The sequence below is a fragment of the Mustelus asterias genome, chromosome 9 (assembly GCF_964213995.1).
Source record: "Mustelus asterias chromosome 9, sMusAst1.hap1.1, whole genome shotgun sequence".
NCBI classification, from domain to species: domain Eukaryota; kingdom Metazoa; phylum Chordata; class Chondrichthyes; order Carcharhiniformes; family Triakidae; genus Mustelus; species Mustelus asterias.
The window spans coordinates 113,580,313-113,600,064 of record NC_135809.1 but is presented as its reverse complement, the minus strand read 5'-3'; the positions used below and the strand labels follow the sequence as shown (position 1 = coordinate 113,600,064).

The 19,752-nt window shown below is 43.4% G+C and overlaps 1 protein-coding gene across 8 annotated transcripts in view; it reads left to right on the top strand.

The window, feature by feature from the left end:
- The first annotated feature begins 2,603 nt into the window (after nt 1-2,603).
- Nucleotides 2,604-19,752, top strand: part of btbd10b (BTB (POZ) domain containing 10b) — a 72,234-nt gene continuing 55,085 nt past the window's right edge. The window contains exons 1-3 of one of the 8 annotated variants that reach the window (XM_078220884.1): nt 2,658-2,939; nt 7,779-7,843; nt 18,224-18,384. In XM_078220884.1, coding sequence (XP_078077010.1) covers nt 18,284-18,384 — 101 coding nt within the window. In that variant the 5' untranslated portion in view covers nt 2,658-2,939; nt 7,779-7,843; nt 18,224-18,283. Of the gene's footprint in view, nt 2,940-2,969; nt 3,191-7,778; nt 7,844-18,223; nt 18,385-19,752 lie in introns of those variants that run through there. The other 7 variants (XM_078220886.1, XM_078220885.1, XM_078220881.1 and 4 more) reach the window with 7 other exon arrangements.

Here is a 19,752-nt window from a genome sequence, read left to right as displayed (position 1 = left end):
TCCAGATGACCCTTTGGCAAAGCTAAAAGGCATAGAAAGTGGGAGATATTTATGCTGCAGGGTGAGGGAATGAAAGATGAGTCATAGCCACAAAAACAAGGGGAAAGGCTGCTAATGGCAGTCCATTGAGAGAATAAAGTGTGTGAATGGCCAAACTGCAGAGAAGCTGAAATCAGAGGGTAAATTGTGACAGGTGAAGATTGGGGGGTGGGGGGGGGGGCGAAATCAGTGGGATAGAGGTACAATTTAGAAAAAGGGGGAAAGAGGAAGCAAAGAAGGAGAAAAGGTAAAGGAAGGGGGATAAAGTAGGGGGAAAGAGTGGGGGGGAAGAAAAATGAAGCAAGACAATAAAGAAATAAAAGGTAGAGAACAGTAAAAAATTAAATAAAATGAAAACAAAGGGTGGAGGTGGGGTAGAGCTAATTATCTGAAGTTGTTGAATTCGATGTTGAGACCAGAAGGCTGTAAAGTGCCTAGCCGTAAGTTGAGATGCTGTTCCTCCAGTTTGCGTTGAGCTTCACTGGAACATTGTAGCAGACCAAGGACAGACATGTGGGCATGGGAGCAGGACCGTGTGTTAAAATGGCAAGCAACCAGGTCAGGGTCCTAATTGCGTACAGACCCAAGGTGCTCAGCAAAGCGATGACCCAGTCTATGCTTGGTCTCTCCGGTATAGAGGAGACCACATTGGGAGCAGCAAATGCAATAGATCAAATTGAAAGAGGTGCAAGTGAAACACTGCTTAACCTGGAATGAGTGCTTTGGGACCTTGGATGGTGAGCATAGAAGAGGTAAAGGGGCAGGTGTTACACCTTCTGCGATTGCATGGGAAGGTGTCATGAGTGATGGGAGAGGTGTTGGGTATGGCGGAGGAATGGACTAGGTTATCCTGGAGGGAACGGTCTCTGCGGAATGCTGACAGAGGGAGTGAAGGGAAAATGTGTTTGGTTGTGGCGTCATGCTGGAGTTGGCGAAAATGGTGGTGGATTATGCTTTGCATGTGGAGGCTGGTGGGGTGAAATGTGAGAACAAGGGGACTCTATCCTTGTTCTGGGAGGGAGGTGAGGGGGTGAGGGTCGTGGTGCGGGAGATGGACCACACGCTGTTGAGGGCTCTGTCGACAACTGTAGATGGGAATCCACAGTTGAGGAAAAAGGGGTACATATTAGAAGCACCATTTTGGAAAGTGGCACCTTGGTAACAAATGCAACGAAGGTGAAGGAGCTGAAAGGGATGGGGTCCTCATAGGGTGTAGGGTGCAAAGAGCTGTAGTCCAGATAGCTGTGGGAGTCAATGGGCTTGTAATGGATATTGGTAGAGAGTCTATTGCCGGAAATGGAGACAGAAAGGTCAAGGAAGGGAAGGGAAGTGTCTGCGATGGACCAGGTGAAGGCGATGGAGCAGTGGAAACTGGAAGCAAAGTTGATGAATTTTTCGAGGTCTGGACGAGAGCATGAAGTGGCACCAAAATAGTCATCGATGTACCGGTAAAGGAGTTGTGGGAGGGGACCCAAGTAGGTCTGGAACAAGGAATGTTCCACTTACCCCATAAAAAGACAAACGTAGCTAAGATCCATGCGGGTACTCATTGCTACTCCTTTGATCTGGAGGAAATGGAGTGAGTTAAAGGAGAAGCTGTTGAGAGATAGAACGAGTTCAGCCAGGCGAAGGAGTGGTGGATGGGGATTGTTCAGGCCTCTTTTCAAAAAAGCAAAGAGCTCTCAGGCCATCCTGGTGTGGGATGGAGGTGTAGAGAGATTGCACATCCATGGTGAATAGGAGGCGGTTAGGGCCTGCGAACTGGAAGCTGTCAATATGATGCAGGGCATCAGAGGGATCTCGGATGTAGGTGGGGAGGGAATGGACCAGAGGAGTGAGGATGGAGTCAAGATAATAAGTTTAGTGGGGCAGGAGCATGCTGACACAATGGGCCTACCAGGACAGGCTTTTTTGTGGATTTTGGGAAGTAGGTAGAAGCGGTCTGTCCGGGATTGGGAAACTACGAGGTTGGAAGCTGTGGCGGGGGTGGGGGGGGTGGGGGGGAGGGGGCGGTGGGGGGCGGTGGGGGTGAGGCATCTGGAGGAAATGAGGTTTGTGACGGTGTTGGAGATAATGGCTTGATGTTCAGTGGTGTGGTCATGGTCCAGGGGGAGGTAGGAGGAAGTATCTGAGAGTTGGCGCTCAGCCTCCGCGAGGTAGAGGTCAGTACGCCAGATGACAACAGCACTCCCTTTGTCGGCAGGTTTGATGACAATGTCAGGGTTGGACCTGAGGGAGCCAATAGTGGAAAGTTCGGAAGGAGAGAAATTGGAATGGGTGAGGGGGGGCAGAAAAATTAAGATGGCTAATGTCCCAATGACACTTCCCAATGAAAACATCGGGGGCAGATAATTGTCCTGGCAGGGGTGTCCAATTGGAGGTAGAATGTTAGAGGTACATGACAAGAGAGGGTTTGTGTTTGTGTGACGGAGTTGCGCAGGCGCAGTTGGGAAGCGCCGGGAAGATTGCGCAAGTGCAGTTGGGAGGAGCCAAGAATGACGGGATTACGCAGGCGCATTTGGGAAGTGATTGAACAGATTTAATTGCGCAGGCGCACCTGTGAAGTGACGGGTGCAGGGATTGCGCAGGCGTAGTTGGGAAGCGACGGGAATAGTGAGGAGATTGCGCAGGCGCAATTGGGATGCGCCGGAACAACCGGAAAGAAGGCAGGCACAATGACGGGATTGCGCAGTTAGGAAGCGACGGGAACGTGAGGGCGGGGGGAGTGATTGCGCAGATTCAACAGGGAAAGGTGCCGTGGGATGGTACTGCGCAGGCGCCCAGTAGGTCTCGCCCTCCCCCTGAGTTCTCGCGAGTTTTGCGTTCGGGGCCTGTGCAGACTTGTTTGTCCCCGGGTGAAAGTTGAAGAGAGTCGGCTAACCCAGCCTCAGTCCAGCCAGGTAGGTCCCGCTGCAAAGCCCTTTGTCTTTACTGCGCGGGTGTGGTTGTTTACACAGTGAGCGGAGGGGCCCCGGGAGAGGCTGGGACCCCCCGGGGTTGCCAGGTAGCCCCAGCCCCGCTCCTCTGAAGAGGCTGCTGATTGTCTCTGTCTGGGTTTGTTGTTCGAGGGCCGCTGGGCAGCTGTGTCCGGGTTTGATGAGGATTAGAGACAGATTTCCGCCAGCTGCTGGACCGGGGAGGCTCAGACGCGGTATGTAATTGCCCCCACTTGTGATGGTCACAATGAGACAGCACAAGGGGGAGGCCATTGGGCCCATCGTGCCTCTACTGCCTCTTGGAAAATAGCTTATCCAATTTGGCCCAGAACCCAGCAGTCTGTTCCCTTTCAAAGTATTTATGCCGTTCCCATTTGAAAGTTACTGTTGAACCTGTTTCCACAGCCCCTTCAGGCAATGCATTCCGGACCACAGTTCTGTTTAAAAGTGTCCTCGAAGATCATGAAGGAGCTTGACAGAGTAGGCACAGGTTGTTTTCACTGGCTGGGGAATCTAAAACCTGGGATAAGGGATTTATCATTGAGGACTGGGATGAGGAGGAATTTCTTCACCCCAAGGACAGTCCATTTTTAGAATTCCCTATCTATCTCAGTGGATTGTGGATGTGCTGTCATTGAAAATATTTAATACTGAGACTTTTGTTCTCTGAGGGATATGGGGAGTGAGCAGGAAAGTGAAGTCAGAGAAGTCCAGTGGCAGCGCAGGCTAAAGGAACCTTATGGTCTATTCTTGTTACTTGTTTTTATCTCCCCTCAGTTCTTTTGTCAATTGCCTTAAATCTGTTTTATGGTTCCAACCCTCCTGCCAGTAGAAATAGATTCATTCTATCTTTATCAAAACACTCCATGATGTTAAACACTTGATCAAATCTCTCCTTAGCCTTCACTACTCAAAAGAAGACTTTGCCAGTTTCTTCACCAGCACTTTCTGGTGCTATTGTCCAAAGCCTTGCACAATTTCTTCTTTCAAACACAAAACGTCATTTTAAAAGTTATTGTATCTGTTTGTGAGGTTTCTTTTAATCATAGAAGATTACTGAAATATGGAAAACTGATAAGTGAGCCAGTAACCATAGGGTATAAATTAAACAGTATCAAAGAAAGATAGAGTTTTTTTAAAGATAAGCTTTTTCAGTGTGTGAAACATGCCCCTCTGAGAAACAGTGGGTGATGAATCCATTGTGCTTTTTAACAAACGTTGCTTGATGAAGTCAATGTAGATCAGATGTCTCTGTGTGGGATGTGTAAGGGCAGTGGAGGCTAGAACTAGGGGCTATAAATTTTAAATAGTAATTGATACATTTTATGGAATTTGGGAGAAAGATCTTTATCCAGAGAATGGTGAAAATGTAGAATTTGCTGTTTATTTTGAAGCTTTATTTAATACTACATTTATTTACAGAATGCAGCATTGCAAATAGCTGCCTCTTACCTAACCAACATCTATTGTCCCAGAAACACAAACAGAAAATGCTGGAAAATCTCAGCAGGTGTGACAGTATCTCTCCACAGATGATGTCAGACCTGCTGAGATTTTCCAGCATTATCTGTTTTTGTTTTGGATTCCAGTATCCACAGTATTTTGCTTTTATCCATTGTTCCAGAAGTCTCTTGAGTATTAATAAAAATAAACTAATTAAATTTGCAGCCACTTAAAGGGGTACTGTAACAGAAAAAAGTCTTCAGTTGGTAATTAGACAATCACCAAGACTATTCGGCCCTGTGTGTTTTCCCATGGCGGGTGCGGAGATTGATAAAAATGACCCTTGATTTCAGCTAGATTGAAAGATCCTGCCAGTGGGAGGTGCCAAAAAAAATCGCACCCAATGACCTCTCCCCATTAAGGAATTGAACTCCAGTCTCCCGCATGATAGACAGTTTTAGTAACCACTAACCTAGCAAGAAGCTGCTAAGTGTTTTTGTGTGTACTCAAAGTACTCAATGCCCTACACCTGCCTACCCTTAACCTTGGTCCAATTCGCACACCATTAACACTTGCTACCACAAGGTGAATGCCATAGCTGCATTTAAGGGGAAGCGAGATAACTTGGAGAGAGAAATTGAAAAGTATTCTGATAGGGTTAGTTGAAGGATGGGAGGAGACTTATATGGAGAATAAATCTGAAAATGACCTGTTTCTGTGTTGCATAAGCTTTGCAATCGTTTTCATACTTTATTGCATTTTTTCCAGACAGTATTTGTCATTTAGTGTTGATGGCTAAATATGAACTCATGTATGATTTTATGCCAATAATAACTTGTTAAACCTTTAACATATTCGCATCTTTAACATATTTTGTCCCAAGGCTCTGCATAGGAGTATTACAAGGCAAAGTTTGATGTTGAGCCACATTTGGGCAGATAATCAAAAGGTTGCTAAAAGAGAGAGAGTTTTAAGGAACTTCTAAAAGTAACAACTTAATCCCTTTAACGTAATAAAACATCGCAAGGTGATGCACAGGATCATAATGAAATGGTATGGCCTTGAGAGATTAGATCAGATACCAAAAGCTTGGTAAAAGGAGTTTTAATGAGTGATGTAAGGGAGAAAAGGGTTGTGGAGAGGTTTAGGAAGGAAATTCCAGAGATTAGGGCCTAGGCAGGTGAAGGCTCCATTGATAGAGTGATTAATATTTAAGATGCTCAAGAGATTATTTATTAGCTGAGTACAGTTATCTCAGAGGTTGTGGGGCTGGATGGGATTACATTGATAGTGAGGGGTGTGGCTTTGGTTGAACTTGAAAAGAAGGATAGGCATTTTAGGGTAGCATGGTGGCACAGTGGTTAGCACTGCTGCATCAGAGTACCATGGACATCAAAACTAGAACCAGGAGTAGGCTGTTCAGACCTTCGAGCCTGCTCCGCCTTTTACTTTGATCATGGCTGATGATCGAATTCAATATCCTGATTTTCTGCACCCCCCACCCTCCCTTGATTCCTTTAGCCCCAAGAGCTATATGTAATTTCTTCTTGAAATCAGGCAATGTTTTGGCCTCAACTACATTCTGTGAATTCCACACATTCACCACTCTGGGTGAAGAAATTTCTCCTCATCTCAGTTCTAAAAGGTTTATCCCTTATCCTCAAATTATGACCCCTAATTCTGGACTGCCCCACCATTGGGAACATTCTTTCTGAATCTATCCTGTCTAACCCTGTTAGAATTTTATAATTTTCTATGAGATCCCCTCTCACTACTCTAAACTCCAGTGAATATGATCCCAACAGACTTAGTCTCTCCTCATATGACACACCTGCCATTCCAGGAATCAGCCTGGTAAATCTTCACTGTACTCTATAGCAAGGACATCCTTCCTCAGATAAGGACACCAAAAATGCATACACTTCTCCAGATATGGCCTCACCCACACCCTATACAATTACAGCAAAACATCCCTATACTCAAATCTTCTTGCAATGAAGGCCAACGTACCATTTGTCGCCTTTACTGCCTGCTTACTTTCAGTGACTAATGCACGTGGACTCCAAGGTCTTGTTGAGTATCCACCCCTCTCAATTTACGCCCATTCAAGTAATAATCTGTCTTCCTATTATTGCTATCAAAATGGATAACCTCACATTTATCCACATACTGCATCTGCCATGCAGATGCCCACACATTCAACCTGTCCAAATCATGCTGAAGCATCTCTGCATCCTCCTCACAGCTCATCCTCCCACCCAACTTTGTATCATCTGCAAATTTGCAGGTGATATTCCCTGTTTGAAATCATTAATATATAATATGAACAGTTGGGGTCCTAGCACAGATCCCTGCGGAACCCCACATCACTGACTGCCGATCAGAAAAAGACCCATTTATGCCAACCCTTTGCTTCCTATTTGCTAACTAGCTTTCTATCCATCTCAACACCTTGGTGTTATCATTATATATGTGGAAACTGATACTGTTTTGGGATGATGCCAACAAGCGGCATAGGTGAGGAAAAGCAGGATAGAGGATCGGGGACAACAGAGGTAACAGTAGTGGGGAGGGGGGCGAGAAATCATTGCAGGAGATTCTCTGGCTGTGTTTACACTGAGTGACTAATAATTGTGAAGGAATTTACACAATGCTTCCACCACAAATGCTGTTTCTTCTCCACTAAGGAGTTTCTGTAAACACAAAATTAAACATTCAATGTTGATAAACTTGAGTCAAAAAGTGAAAAGTAGCAAAGTGCAAGTTTGCTGACATAGCAACAGTAAATCCACTGCAGCATAATTCATTGTCAGCGAAGTGTTTTTGGGATGTTCTGAATCTTGATGGGTCTGTTTTATAGATGAAAAATTTAGAGATTAATTAATGATCTATGGGCTGAAGTGCCCTATATGGGTTTCATTGTCAAATTATGTCTGATAATCACTCCTTGGGATGTTTTTATTACGTTAGAGATATATAAATGCAAGTTGTTAAGAACAGGTAAAATATTTTGTTGCCTGTTGTTTGTGAAGCTGGAAATATCACATTTATAATGTTTCCCAATATTTTTCGGTTGCACAACTCGCTACAATTTGTTGCAACAGTTCCTTAAAAAAGGACAAAAGTGTTGAGTCTTATTTTAATCCAATTTTAAACCTGTTTGTTACTTGGTCTATTTTAAAATATTTGGATATACGGGAAGTTGGGGAATTCGGAATACAAAAGCAGTTGCATGTAATTTTTAGCCCAAGAAAAATGATGAGACTCAAAATGTGGTTCATGTTGTCCTTGTATTAAAATGCCAAGTTAAATGTTTGCACTTTGTCCACATGGGAACATTAATACTTCTATTTATATTAGATATTTCAAGAGAAAAAAATGTGTTCCAGAGTCATGAGGGAGCCTGGTGCCACGTCAAAGAAGGCGTGAGTTGACAATGATTAAAAGTTAGGTTGTTTTAACCTATCAAGAGCATTGTAAAGGGGAATCTAGAAAGCAGAAGCCAGGCAGCTCAAGGCCTAGCTACTGATGGGGGGAAAGGGATTGACAAAAATTAAAGATTTGAGGAGGCTTTGGTGCTGAAAGGTGAGGATTTAAATACATGGACAAGAATTTTAAACTCGAGAGGGCTTTCTGGACTAATTGACAGACTATAGGTGTGGACAGCAAAGTTTTGGACTGGCTACAATTTACCGAGGGTGTAAGGGTGACGAGCTGAATATTGATGCAATTGAATCTGGACGTGCGGGGGGGGGGGGGGAAATAATGAGGATTTTGAGCAATAGGTGGTCTGAGCTAGAGAGATGTATAACTGGGGGGGAAATCAGAATATTGAATTTGATGACCAGCCATGATCATAACAAATGGCAGAGCAGGCTTAAAGGGCTGAATAGCCTACTCCTGCTTCTAGTTTCTATGCATCTATGTAACAGGTAAAAGATGGAAGTTGGCAGTGTTTGTGACAGAGAGCAATTGATCTGGAAGCCAAGGTACTCGGCACGTAACAATAAATGTGCAAATTCCTTGTGTCTAAACTTGATACTTGTAACAGGTTAGTTGCTGAATATTTTGTTTTGAAATGGATTACGTTTTGGAGGTCAAAAATCATTTTGTTCATAATATCCTATTGGAGATTAGTATTATGAAATGGAGCTGGCTTGTATTTTTGGCACTCCTTGCTGATTGTATAGCTTGCATGAGATAGTGACTGAGCATTGCCATAGGTGTTTATAAGCATTAAACATATCTTGTCATTTAGGATTGCAAAACCTGAAAAGAGACACTTCTGTAAAAGCTTTTCACATTGCAGTTATCAGGACAATTCGAATACAAAATGTGAAGGGAACAATTTATACTGTGTAATAAGAACATGCTGATTGGTTGGTATGTGGACTCTGGTAGAGGAATTGCCATAGGGAATGCAACAGTTGATAACAGTTAACTGCCAAGCATTGTTTGAAATTTAAACTCGGCAGCTTGACTCTGATCAAGGCATTGTCCTGAGGGATGAACCAGTGAATGGCTGTCACTTATTTTGTTAGCTGAAACAGCTGTAATGTGTGTTACTTGTCTGCAAAGAACAGGGCTCCCTGTATTAAATATGTAGCATGTAACTTCCAGTACACGCAAAAGAGCCACACTGCGAGCCCGACTGACTATCTTAAATTGATCGGCAGACTGAAGATTATTTAGCATTTATTTTCCAGTTGCGGAATCACATCTAATGTTGGCCACTGTTTGGAGTTTTCCAAGTATGGGATGATTCAGTGCGGCCTGTACCTCACTGGTTGCGAACTGCAGAAGGGGGAAGTTGGTTGATATGATACACCAGTTTTGGAACGTACAGCCTAGCATCACCCTGACGCTGAAATTCATATACCACATTTGTGTGATAGGTAGATGTCGCTTTGGCTTGACAGTCAGCATCCTGTTACTGGCGAATACCATTTGTGTTGCTGCTGCACGGTAGCAGCGTGAAACAGCGAGCTTCGCCTGTTGCTCAATTTTCTTTTCAGATTGAGGTAAACTGGGCACTTTTCAGGGTAAAAAGTGACAGCCTTCGACCCATTTGTTTGCACGATACACAGTGTGAAATGATCTGATCAAGGTAGCCTTTATCCCACAGGATATCTTTGATGTGCTTTGGCATCAAGCTTGCATAGTGAGCAAATGCGTTGGATCCTATTTACAAGATTGCTGATGAAACCAGTCTTGTAGCATGTGGAACTGTAAGAATCCCGACACGTACATTGACCAGTGAAGGTCGACTTGAGGTAAACCGTGAAAGCGACCTCTCTTGTAGATTTCTCAACTCAGGTTAAGTCAGTTATTATCAACTGGTGCTTTCTCCATGGCAATGCCTCTACCAATCAGAGTTCGCTTGCCAATGAGTCAGCACTCTTCTCACATAGTATACATTATTGTTTCCTTTACAACTGGAATTCTTGTGAATTGTCCTGATGAATGCAAGATGAAAGCTTTGACAAAAATATCCCTTTTCTCAATAATACTGAACTAACATAAGGGGATGAGCATTCGCAGTCTTGTGATTTTAATCTTAATGGGAAACTAGTTGGGAGGCAAGGTTGTTTCAGCCCAACAAGCAGTACCCAACTTCATAGTAACTTGAAATTATGTTTGAAACTGAAGGTCTGGGGAAAATTACTAGTATCTTCCTGTGAAATAAATAGTCTTCAGAGGATCTCCATGTTGGTTCACAAGTACAGCTCAGAAATGTGATTGTTGAGTGGTTTTCACCCGTTATTGAAGAAAGTTATTTTACAGTTCAAATACTGAAAATCTCAATGAAACAAATGCCTATTAAATTCTTGGTCCACTGAGGCCTTTTTTTCATTTAGACTCAGAAATGTGCTGTCAGTTATTTCTTTAAATGATACCATATTCCAATTAACTTATAGTCCTGATGATTCTGATATCCCAGATGCATTTTAAAGCTAGTTGTAGTGACCTACATGTTAAGTTTGTGCTGCAGATCAATAAAATATAACGCTGCAAAAACTCTATGTCGCAGAGAGCTGCGGACGCTCAGTTGAGAGTATATTCAAGACTGGTGATCGATAGATTTTTGGATACTGAGGGAATCGAGGGATATGGGGATAGTGGAAGAAAATGGAGTTAAGGTAGAGGGTTAGCCATGATATTGAGTGATGCAGCAGGCTATAAGAGCCATATGGTCTGCTCCACTTTGTGTATCTCATTTTTAAAAGGAAGGATGCTAGGAATCTGAAGTAGAAACAGAAATACTTGACAGGTTACATTAGCATCCTTGGTGAGGAAAAACAGGGTTAATCGACCTTTCATCAGAACTGGAAGAAATTAGAGGTGTAACAGGCTTTACACAAGCACAGAGACGGGGAAAGGAGGGAAGAACAAAAGAGAGTCTGTGATGGGAAGGTCTGGATAGGGTGGATAACAAGAGAGATTAAATGTAAAATCTGTTATCTTGCACTATGCTGGAAGCTTTCCCTGAAGACGAGAGGCTAAAATAATTTTGAGATGTGAATCAGCAGTTCTGCAAAATATTGATTATCAATTTTGAAAAAGAACAACTTATTTTGCTGCAGTAAGAAATTACAACTCACTTAAAAATCATTATGGCTTGAAAACCTCACACAGCACAAACTGGTGTGATGGCACTCCCAATTTCTGGAGCGTCATTGGTGGATAATGTGGAGTTGCGTTATTTGCCATCTAATGGCTTGTGAGTGTACATGCTCAGTTGGGAAGGTATTTTTAGTTCTAAGTACTGTCAGAAGCTGTGCTCAAAATATTTCCATCTGTCTTAGAGGCAACTTACTCTTTCAGAAAACAGGCTGGGAAATCTCCGTCCTAGTCATGTTGTTTGACCATTTTTATTATTAATCATCCTTGAGAATGCTGTAAAAGGCTGCAGTTGTTGCCCCATCCCTAGTTTTCATAAGAAGGCCTTTCTCTTGATGCTCTTGCCCATATGCAGTAAGACCTGGACAACATTCGGGGTTGGGCAACAAGTAACGTTGCCACCCAAATGCCAGGCAATGAGCATTTCTAATAGGTCATGAAACACAAATGTAAGGTTTTGGGCAAGAGATGCAGTGGAGAATGTGAGGAAGAACTTTTTAAGGTGAGTGGTAATCACAGAATGAGACCATTCGGCCCATCACATCTGTGCTGGTTCTTCAAAGGAACAATTTACCTAGTGCCACTGTCCAGCCTTTTCCCCATGGCCCGACAGCTTAGATAGATAGATAGAATAGATAGAACAGTACAGCACAGAACAGGCCCTTCGGCCCACGATGTTGTGCCGACCTTCATCTGAAACCAAGATCAAGCTATCCCACTCCCTACCATCCTGGTGTGCTCCATGTGCCTATCCAATAACCGCTTAAATGTTCCTAAAGTGTCTGACTCCACTATCACTGCAGGCAGTCCATTCCACACCCCAACCACTCTCTGCGTGAAGAACCTACCTCTGATATCCTTCCTATATCTCCCACCATGAACTCTATAGTTATGCCCCCTTGTAATAGCTCCATCCACCCGAGGAAATAGTCTTTGAACGTTCACTCGATCTATCCCCTTCATCATTTTATAAACCTCTATTAAGTCTCCCCTCAATCTCCTCCGCTCCAGAGAGAACAGCCCCAGCTCCCTCAACCTTTCCTCATAAGACCGACACTCCAAACCAGGCAGCATCCTGGTAAATCTCCTCTGCACTCTCTCCAGCGCTTCCACATCCTTCTTATAGTGAGGTGACCAGAACTGCACGCAATATTCCAAATGCGGTCTCACCAAGGTCCTGTACAGTTGCAGCATAACCCCACGGCTCTTAAACTCCAACCCCCTGTTAATAAAAGCTAACACACTATATGCCTTCTTCACAGCTCTATCCACTTGAGTGGCAACCTTTAGAGATCTGTGGATATGGACCCCAAGATCTCTCTGTTCCTCCACAGTCTTCAGAACCCTACCTTTGACCCTGTAATCCACATTTAAATTTGTCCGACCAAAATGAATCACCTCACATTTATCAGGGTTAAACTCCATTTGCCATTTTTCAGCCCAGCTTTGCATCCTATCTATGTCTCTTTGCAGCCTACAACACCCCTCCACCTCATCCACTACTCCACCAATCTTGGTGTCATCAGCAAATTTACTGATCCACCCTTCAGCCCCCTCCTCTAAGTCATTAATAAAAATCACAAAGAGCAGAGGACCAAGCACCGATCCCTGCGGCACTCCGCTAGCAACCTGCCTCCAGTCCGAAAATTTTCCATCCACCACCACCCTCTGTCTTCGATCAGATAGCCAGTTACCTATCCAATCGGCCAACTTTCCCTCTATCCCACACCTCCTTACTTTCATCATAAGCCGACCATGGGGGACCTTATCAAACGCCTTACTAAAATCCATGTATATGACATCAACCGCCCTACCTTCATCAACACACCTAGTTACCTCCTCAAAAAATTCTATCAAATTTGTGAGGCACGATTTGCCCTTCACAAATCCGTGCTGACTATCCCGGATTAATCCGCATCTTTCTAAATGGTCGTAAATCCCATCCCTAAGGACCTTTTCCATCAATTTACCAACCACCGAAGTCAGACTAACCGGTCTATAATTACCAGGGTCATTTCTATTCCCTTTCTTAAACAGAGGAACAACATTTGCCACTCTCCAGTCCTCTGGCACCATCCCCGTGGACAGCGAGGACTTATTTCTTTTCAGATAATCCAATTCCCTCTTAAATGCCTTGACGGAACCTGCCTCCTCCACACTCCCAGGCAGTGCATTCTCGATCCAAATCACTTGCATGAAGAATTGTTTCCTCGTCTCTTCATTGCTTTTGCCAATTTCCTTAAATCTGTGTTGCCTTGTTCTCGGTCCTTCGACCAATGGGAACAGTTTTTCTCTACCGATCTCTGATCGTTCCCTTTTGATTTTATCTTCCCGTATCAAATAACCCCTCAACTTTCTTTTCTCCAAATAAATTGTACCTAACCTTTCAATCTATTTATGTCCCTGACAGTCCTCATCCCTGGAACTATTTTCTTGAATCTCTTCTGCACTGAGTCTAATACCTTCACCTCTTTTCTAAAGTATGGTGACCAGAACTAAATGCAGTACTCCAGCTGAGACTGAATCAATGCTCTATACAAATTCAACACCATTTCCATGCCTTTGTACTCTATATCGCTATTAAAGCCTTGGATTTTGTCTCCTTAATTAACTGCTGCCTGAAACTGTTCTGCCATCTTCATTGACATGCACGTATGCACCCAGGTCCCTCTGCTCCTGTATCCCCTTTAGAGTTCTACATTATCCTTGTCACTGTTCACAATGCTTCCATGTTTCGTATCATCCGCACATTTTGAAATTATGCTCTGCTCACCAAGGTCAACATTATAATATACATTGCAAAAAGCAAATGTCTCTCACTGACCCCTGGAGAGCTCCACTATAAACCTTCCTCTAGTCAGAAGAACATCCATTAACCATGACTCTCTGCCTCCTGTCATTCAGCCAATTTCATATCCAAGTTGCTACTGTCCCTTTTATTCCATGAGTTATAACTTTGCTCAAATCTGTTATGCAGCACTTTATCAGATGCCTTTTGGAAGTCCATGTACATAATGTGATACATGTACACTGAGGCCTTGGACAATGTGGGGCACTTTGTGGAAGCCTACTATCACCAAGGGCATACATCAACGATGAGGCTCAACACAGCCTTCAGTGCGCTAGCGCAGCCTTCAGTCACTTAAGGAAGAGAGTATTCGAAGACCAGGACCTCAGACCTGCCACCAAGCTCATGGTCTACAGAGCAATAGTGATACCTACCTTCCTATGTGGCTCAGAAACGCACGGTATATACAGCAGGCACCTCAGAAATCTGGAGAGTACCACCAGCATTGCCTCTGCAAATCCATTGGTAGGATAGGTGTATCAACCTCCGTGTTCTAGCTCAGGCCAGCCTTGAAGTATTGGGCACATCATCCAATACCTGATATGCGACTCCCAAAACAAGCATTCAATTTGGAGCTTTGACACAGCAAGCGAGCCCCAGGGGAGAAGGAAATCACTTCAAGGACACGCTCAAAGCTTTTTTGAAAACGTGCAGCATCCCCACCGACATCTGAGAAACCCTGCCCAAGACTGCCCGAAGTGGAGAAAAAGCATCTGAACAGGAGCTGAGCACCTTGAGTTTCATCACTGAAAGAAAACTAAAGCCAAGCATCGACAGTGTAAGGAGCGAGTGACAACCCGGGAACCCCACCCACCAGCTCCTCCAATTCTAATCTCAGTCTTAAACCGTGTCCCGTGGTTCTCGTCTCTCCCACAGGAGGGAACTATCCTCACTGTATCCATCCTATCAAGTCCCCTCAGGATCTTGTATGTTTCAGTAAGATCACCTCTCATTCTTCTAAACTCCAGTGGGTATCAGACCAACCCAATCAACCTTTCTTCATAAAATAAGCCTGTCTTCCTAGGAATGAGTCAAGTGAATCTTCTCTGAACTGTTTCTAACACAATTATATCCTTTTTCAAATAGGGAGACTAAAACTGTGGTCTCAGCTGCAGTAAAACTTCCCTACTTTTATATTCCATTTCCTTTAGAATAAACACCAACATTCCATTTGCCTTCCTAATCATTTGCTAATTCTTTTGTGACTCAAGTACCAGGACATGCAGTTACCTCTATATTACCAAGTTCTCTAATCTTTAAATAGTATGTTGTGTTAACTGAATCTACGCCAGTTAGTGAAGATAAAACAAAGACACAGCTTCTTTGTATGCTGGAAAGAGTTCATTGACTTAGTTCACTGCCTGTACTATTCCCCTTTGAGTGTTCCAGCTGTCTCCATTTATACACTTATGAACATATCGATTAAACTATTGAAAGGGATAACCCCTCGCTGTCCCCATTTATACTTATTAGGTAAATCAACAGCGCTTTAAAGGGGCATTTTTTTCAAATTCCACGACCTGCATTGGAATTTGAACCTATATTTCGAGAGCATTAGCCTCCCATTATGAGCCCGGTGGCATCACATTACATCATGTTCTATACTATTAAAACATACTGCTCTGATTTCCCAGGTTATTTTTGCCAGTCTGATTTGTGCAATCTGTATGTAGATTAAAGTCACCCATGATTATTGCTGTATCTCTCTTACACACCCATTTTCTTCCTGTACACACTCTCCTACGGTGTAATATTTTAGTGACCAATGAACTCCTCACAAGTGATCTCTTCCTTTCCTATTTCTTATCTCCACCCAAACTGATTCCACATCTTGCTCATGAGAACCAAGGTCATCTCTCACTTCTGTACTAATTACATCCTTAATTAACTGAGATACCCCACCACTTTTCTGAGCTTCCTGTCTTTTTGAAATGTCAAATATTCTTCAATACTCTGGTCCCGCCCTGGTTCACCTTACCTCCATATCTCGATAATGACTATCTGGTCATATGTATTTATTTCTATCTGTGCTACAATTCATCTATCTTGTTACAAGTGTTGCATGCATACAGATACAGAGCCTTTAACTCTGACCTTTTACCATTTTTGTCCTTTCAAGCCACACTCAGGTTATCATTACCCAGATTGCTACCCTGCTTTATTATCTCATTGTTTCCCTGTAATTTACAGCCCTCCTCTCATGATTCCTATACGCACACTATTTAGCTTAAAGCCCTCTCTACCGCCCTAGTTGCACAAATTTCCAGATCACTGCTCCCAGCAAGGTTCAGATGAAGACCGTCCAACAGTACAGCTCCCACTTGCCCCACCACTGGTGCCAGTGCCCACGAATTAAAACACATTTCTTCTGCACCAGCCTTTGAGTCACGTATTAATCTCTCTAATCTTCTTTACCCTATTGAAGTTGGCTTTCTCTCAGTTTGTTATCCTTGCTCTGGGTCATTCCTTGTCCTTTGCCATAACCAACTTACGACGCAGTGATCATTGTCCCCTAAATGTCTTCCTATTGACACTGGATCAGCCTGGAACTTGCTGCCTATGAGGGTGGTGGAAGCGGAGACAATCAATGCTTTTGAAAGGAAATTGGATTGTAGAATTATTCAAGGAAAATTTATCACTAAGACATTTGGCATATTAAAGACACATGGGCTTTTCTAGGGAATTTGTGAAAAGTTTTGGATTCTCAGCCGAGATCTTGTAGTAATAACAAAAGTTTCTTGTAGCTCTATTTTGAGCTTGTCAAATTGAAACAAAAATCTTTGTCTTGAGCCATTGCTACCGGTTCAACTTTTCATCTGTCAAATGACAAGCTACAACATAAAAACTAACAAATGCCTCTCATATGGTAATGTCATGGTTATGGTATTGAACTTAAAACCTAGAATAATAGAATCCTAGAATCCCTATCGGCCCATCGAGTCTGCACCGACCACAATCCCACTCAGGTCATACATAACCCCATGCATTTACCCTAGCTAGTCCCCCTGACATTAAGGGGCAATTTAGCCTGGCCAATCCACCTAACCTGCACATCTTTTGGAATGTGGGAGGAAACCGGAGCACCCGAAGGAAACCCACGCAGAGAATGTGGGGAGAATGTGCAAACTCCACACAGACAGTGACTGGAATTGAACCCGGGTCCGTGGCGCCGTGAGGCAGCAGTGCTAACCACTGTGCCACCGGCACGCCACCCCAAGTCGTGAGTTCAAATGCCACTATGGTAAATTTAAAATTGAATTCAGTAGACTCAGTAATTTGTGGACTGACATGTTACTGTGTCAATACTTAAAGGATGTATTCTTCTTCCACATCAATTGTAACTTCTTGAAAATACATTTGTATAAGTTTTCTCTGTTTGGCACACATGATCTTGACATTGGCATATAAAAAACAAGTAATTCCACACATGGATGAAAAAGTTAGTGGGAGCATTGCTCCTGATTCCCCAAAGCCTGTTAACCATCTACAAGGCAAAAGTCAGGATTGTCATGAAGTACTCTCCACGTGACGAGTGTAGCTCCTTTGACACCACCTTCCAAAATCTGCAACCTCTATCACCTAGAAGAACAAGGGCAGCAGATACAAGGGAACACCACTGCCTGCAAGTTCACCTCCAAACCACACACCATCCTGACTTGGAACTGTATCACCATTGCTTCGTTGTCACTGGGTCAAGAACCTGGAACACTCTCTCCCTAACAGCACTGTGAGTGTACCTAGACCAGATGGACTGTCGTGGTTCAAGAAGGTGCTCGCCACCACCTGCGTAAGAGCACTGCCTCTATCTGTAGGTCTTAGTTTTGCATTTGCAAAGTCTTCCATGTGTAAGACCAGAGCAACTTCTGTGCTCCAATCAACTTGACACAGTCCCTAAACATATATTGTAACAGCAGGAATTGATGTTGAGATCATTGTGGAGCAGGCTTGAGAGACTATGGCCTACTCCTATTTCTTGCGTTCTAATGCTCTTCGAGGAAAGAGCAGTGGGCAGACTATATATAAAGAAAAAGCTGGAAGGGTAAAGGCTGAAGTGGACATTGCCGTATCAGCATGTAAAAAATTGCAACTGTTAAGGATAGGAGAAATCTGGCATTGGTTTTCTAGACGGTGGTGGGGGCATGTGTGGAAAAAAAGTATTGGGAAGATAAACATTTGTAGAAATGACTTATTCATCAGTCCTTGATCACGTCAAATGCATTGCGATCATTGTCATAAAAGATCACTTTTAGCAACCTCATTTAGCCTTTTGACTGTAAAATGAAAAATGTTCAGGTTTGAAAATACTTGCAGTAATAGAATATATACTTTTTTGTAGGTTATGAGTGCCTTGTGTGTGAACTAAAGGCATTGGCAAAGCGGAGGCCCTTAGACTGGGATGGCTGCACGGCCATACCCTTATGATAGTAATTCTAGTGATCCAGAAAATTGGGATCGGCGCGCTCACAACAGACCTCGCAGACTCTATAAGCACTCCAGGTAAGTGAGGGATTATAAACATTACGATCTTGGGCTTTGGAATGTTCCTTTAGAAGGTTAATGTACCTAATGCATCAGCCCAGTAACTAGATGCTGTGCTGTGTGCAGATTGTTCAGCTCTATAGATTTTGTTGCTGTCAGAGGAACGTTTACTTTTTAAAAATTCACAAAAGCCTTCCATTGTAGGTGTAGAATTTGGCTGACATGCTGCATTGGCTTTCAGTATTGAAGTGAGTACTGGAAGCATGTATAACCAATTATTTTTGTACCATGTGTTGATCCTGTATTAACACAGGTTCAGTCCAGAAGGAACTATACTCCCCATTGTCCCTGTCCTGTGAACTATCACACCTAAACTATCTGCAATGAAACCCTTTATATCTCTATCACCAATTTCACATTACCAGGCCTGATTGCCATCATAAAATATTTAACACACACAACACGTGGGCGGCACGGTAGCAAAGTGGTTAGCACTGCTGCTTCACAGCTCCAGGGTCCCGGGTTCGATTCCCGGCTCGGGTCACTGTCTGTGTGGAGTTTGCACATTCTCCTCGTGTCTGCGTGGGTTTCCTCCGGGTGCTCCGGTTTCCTCCCACAGTCCAAAGATGTGCGGGTTAGGTTGATTGGCCAGGTTAAAAATTGCCCCTTAGAGTCCTGGGATGTGTAGGTTAGAGGGATTAGCGGGTAAATATGTGGGGGTAGGGCCTGGGTGGGATTGTGGTCGGTGCAGACTCGATGGGCCGAATGGCCTCCTCCTGCACTGTAGGGTTTCTATGATTCTATGAACTCTTGTTCACAAAATTTTTTATAAAGTGTTAACAGCCACTAATTAAAGTACATCTGCCACTTGAATAATTATTCTAGGTTCATTCATCTGTGGCTGTCCTTTTGTTTTTGTCATCTATTACCAGTCTTTAAGGTCAATTTTGGTTCCAACAAAGAATGTAAATTTTGATATATTTAAAAATAACTATTCCATGCTTCTTTATTTGCTGCCCTTGTTTTGCAAATGAGCTGTCCAGCCCTGCACATTATTTCTGTAGCTGCAAATGTGCTTAACACTCCCTCCACTTCACCCGCAATTCCTTTATCCCTAGGCAAAAGCCTTACTGTCTTCCATTGCAGTTGTTCTCTTGGTATGGTCCCAGCTTTGCTTCTTTCAGATGAAGGGCTGCAGACTTGGTCATATCTGATGCACACTTTGCTTAGCCATTCATCAGTGGGCCTGTTCTTAAACTCCTTGACCCAAGAAGTGTCCAATTAATGCTCCCACTCCTACCACTGCTCCCACCCCTTCCTCTTGCCCATGAAGCTCCACTCTTTTCCCTCATCCTCCTTCTGCCCCAGCTTTGAACTTGTGTCTTC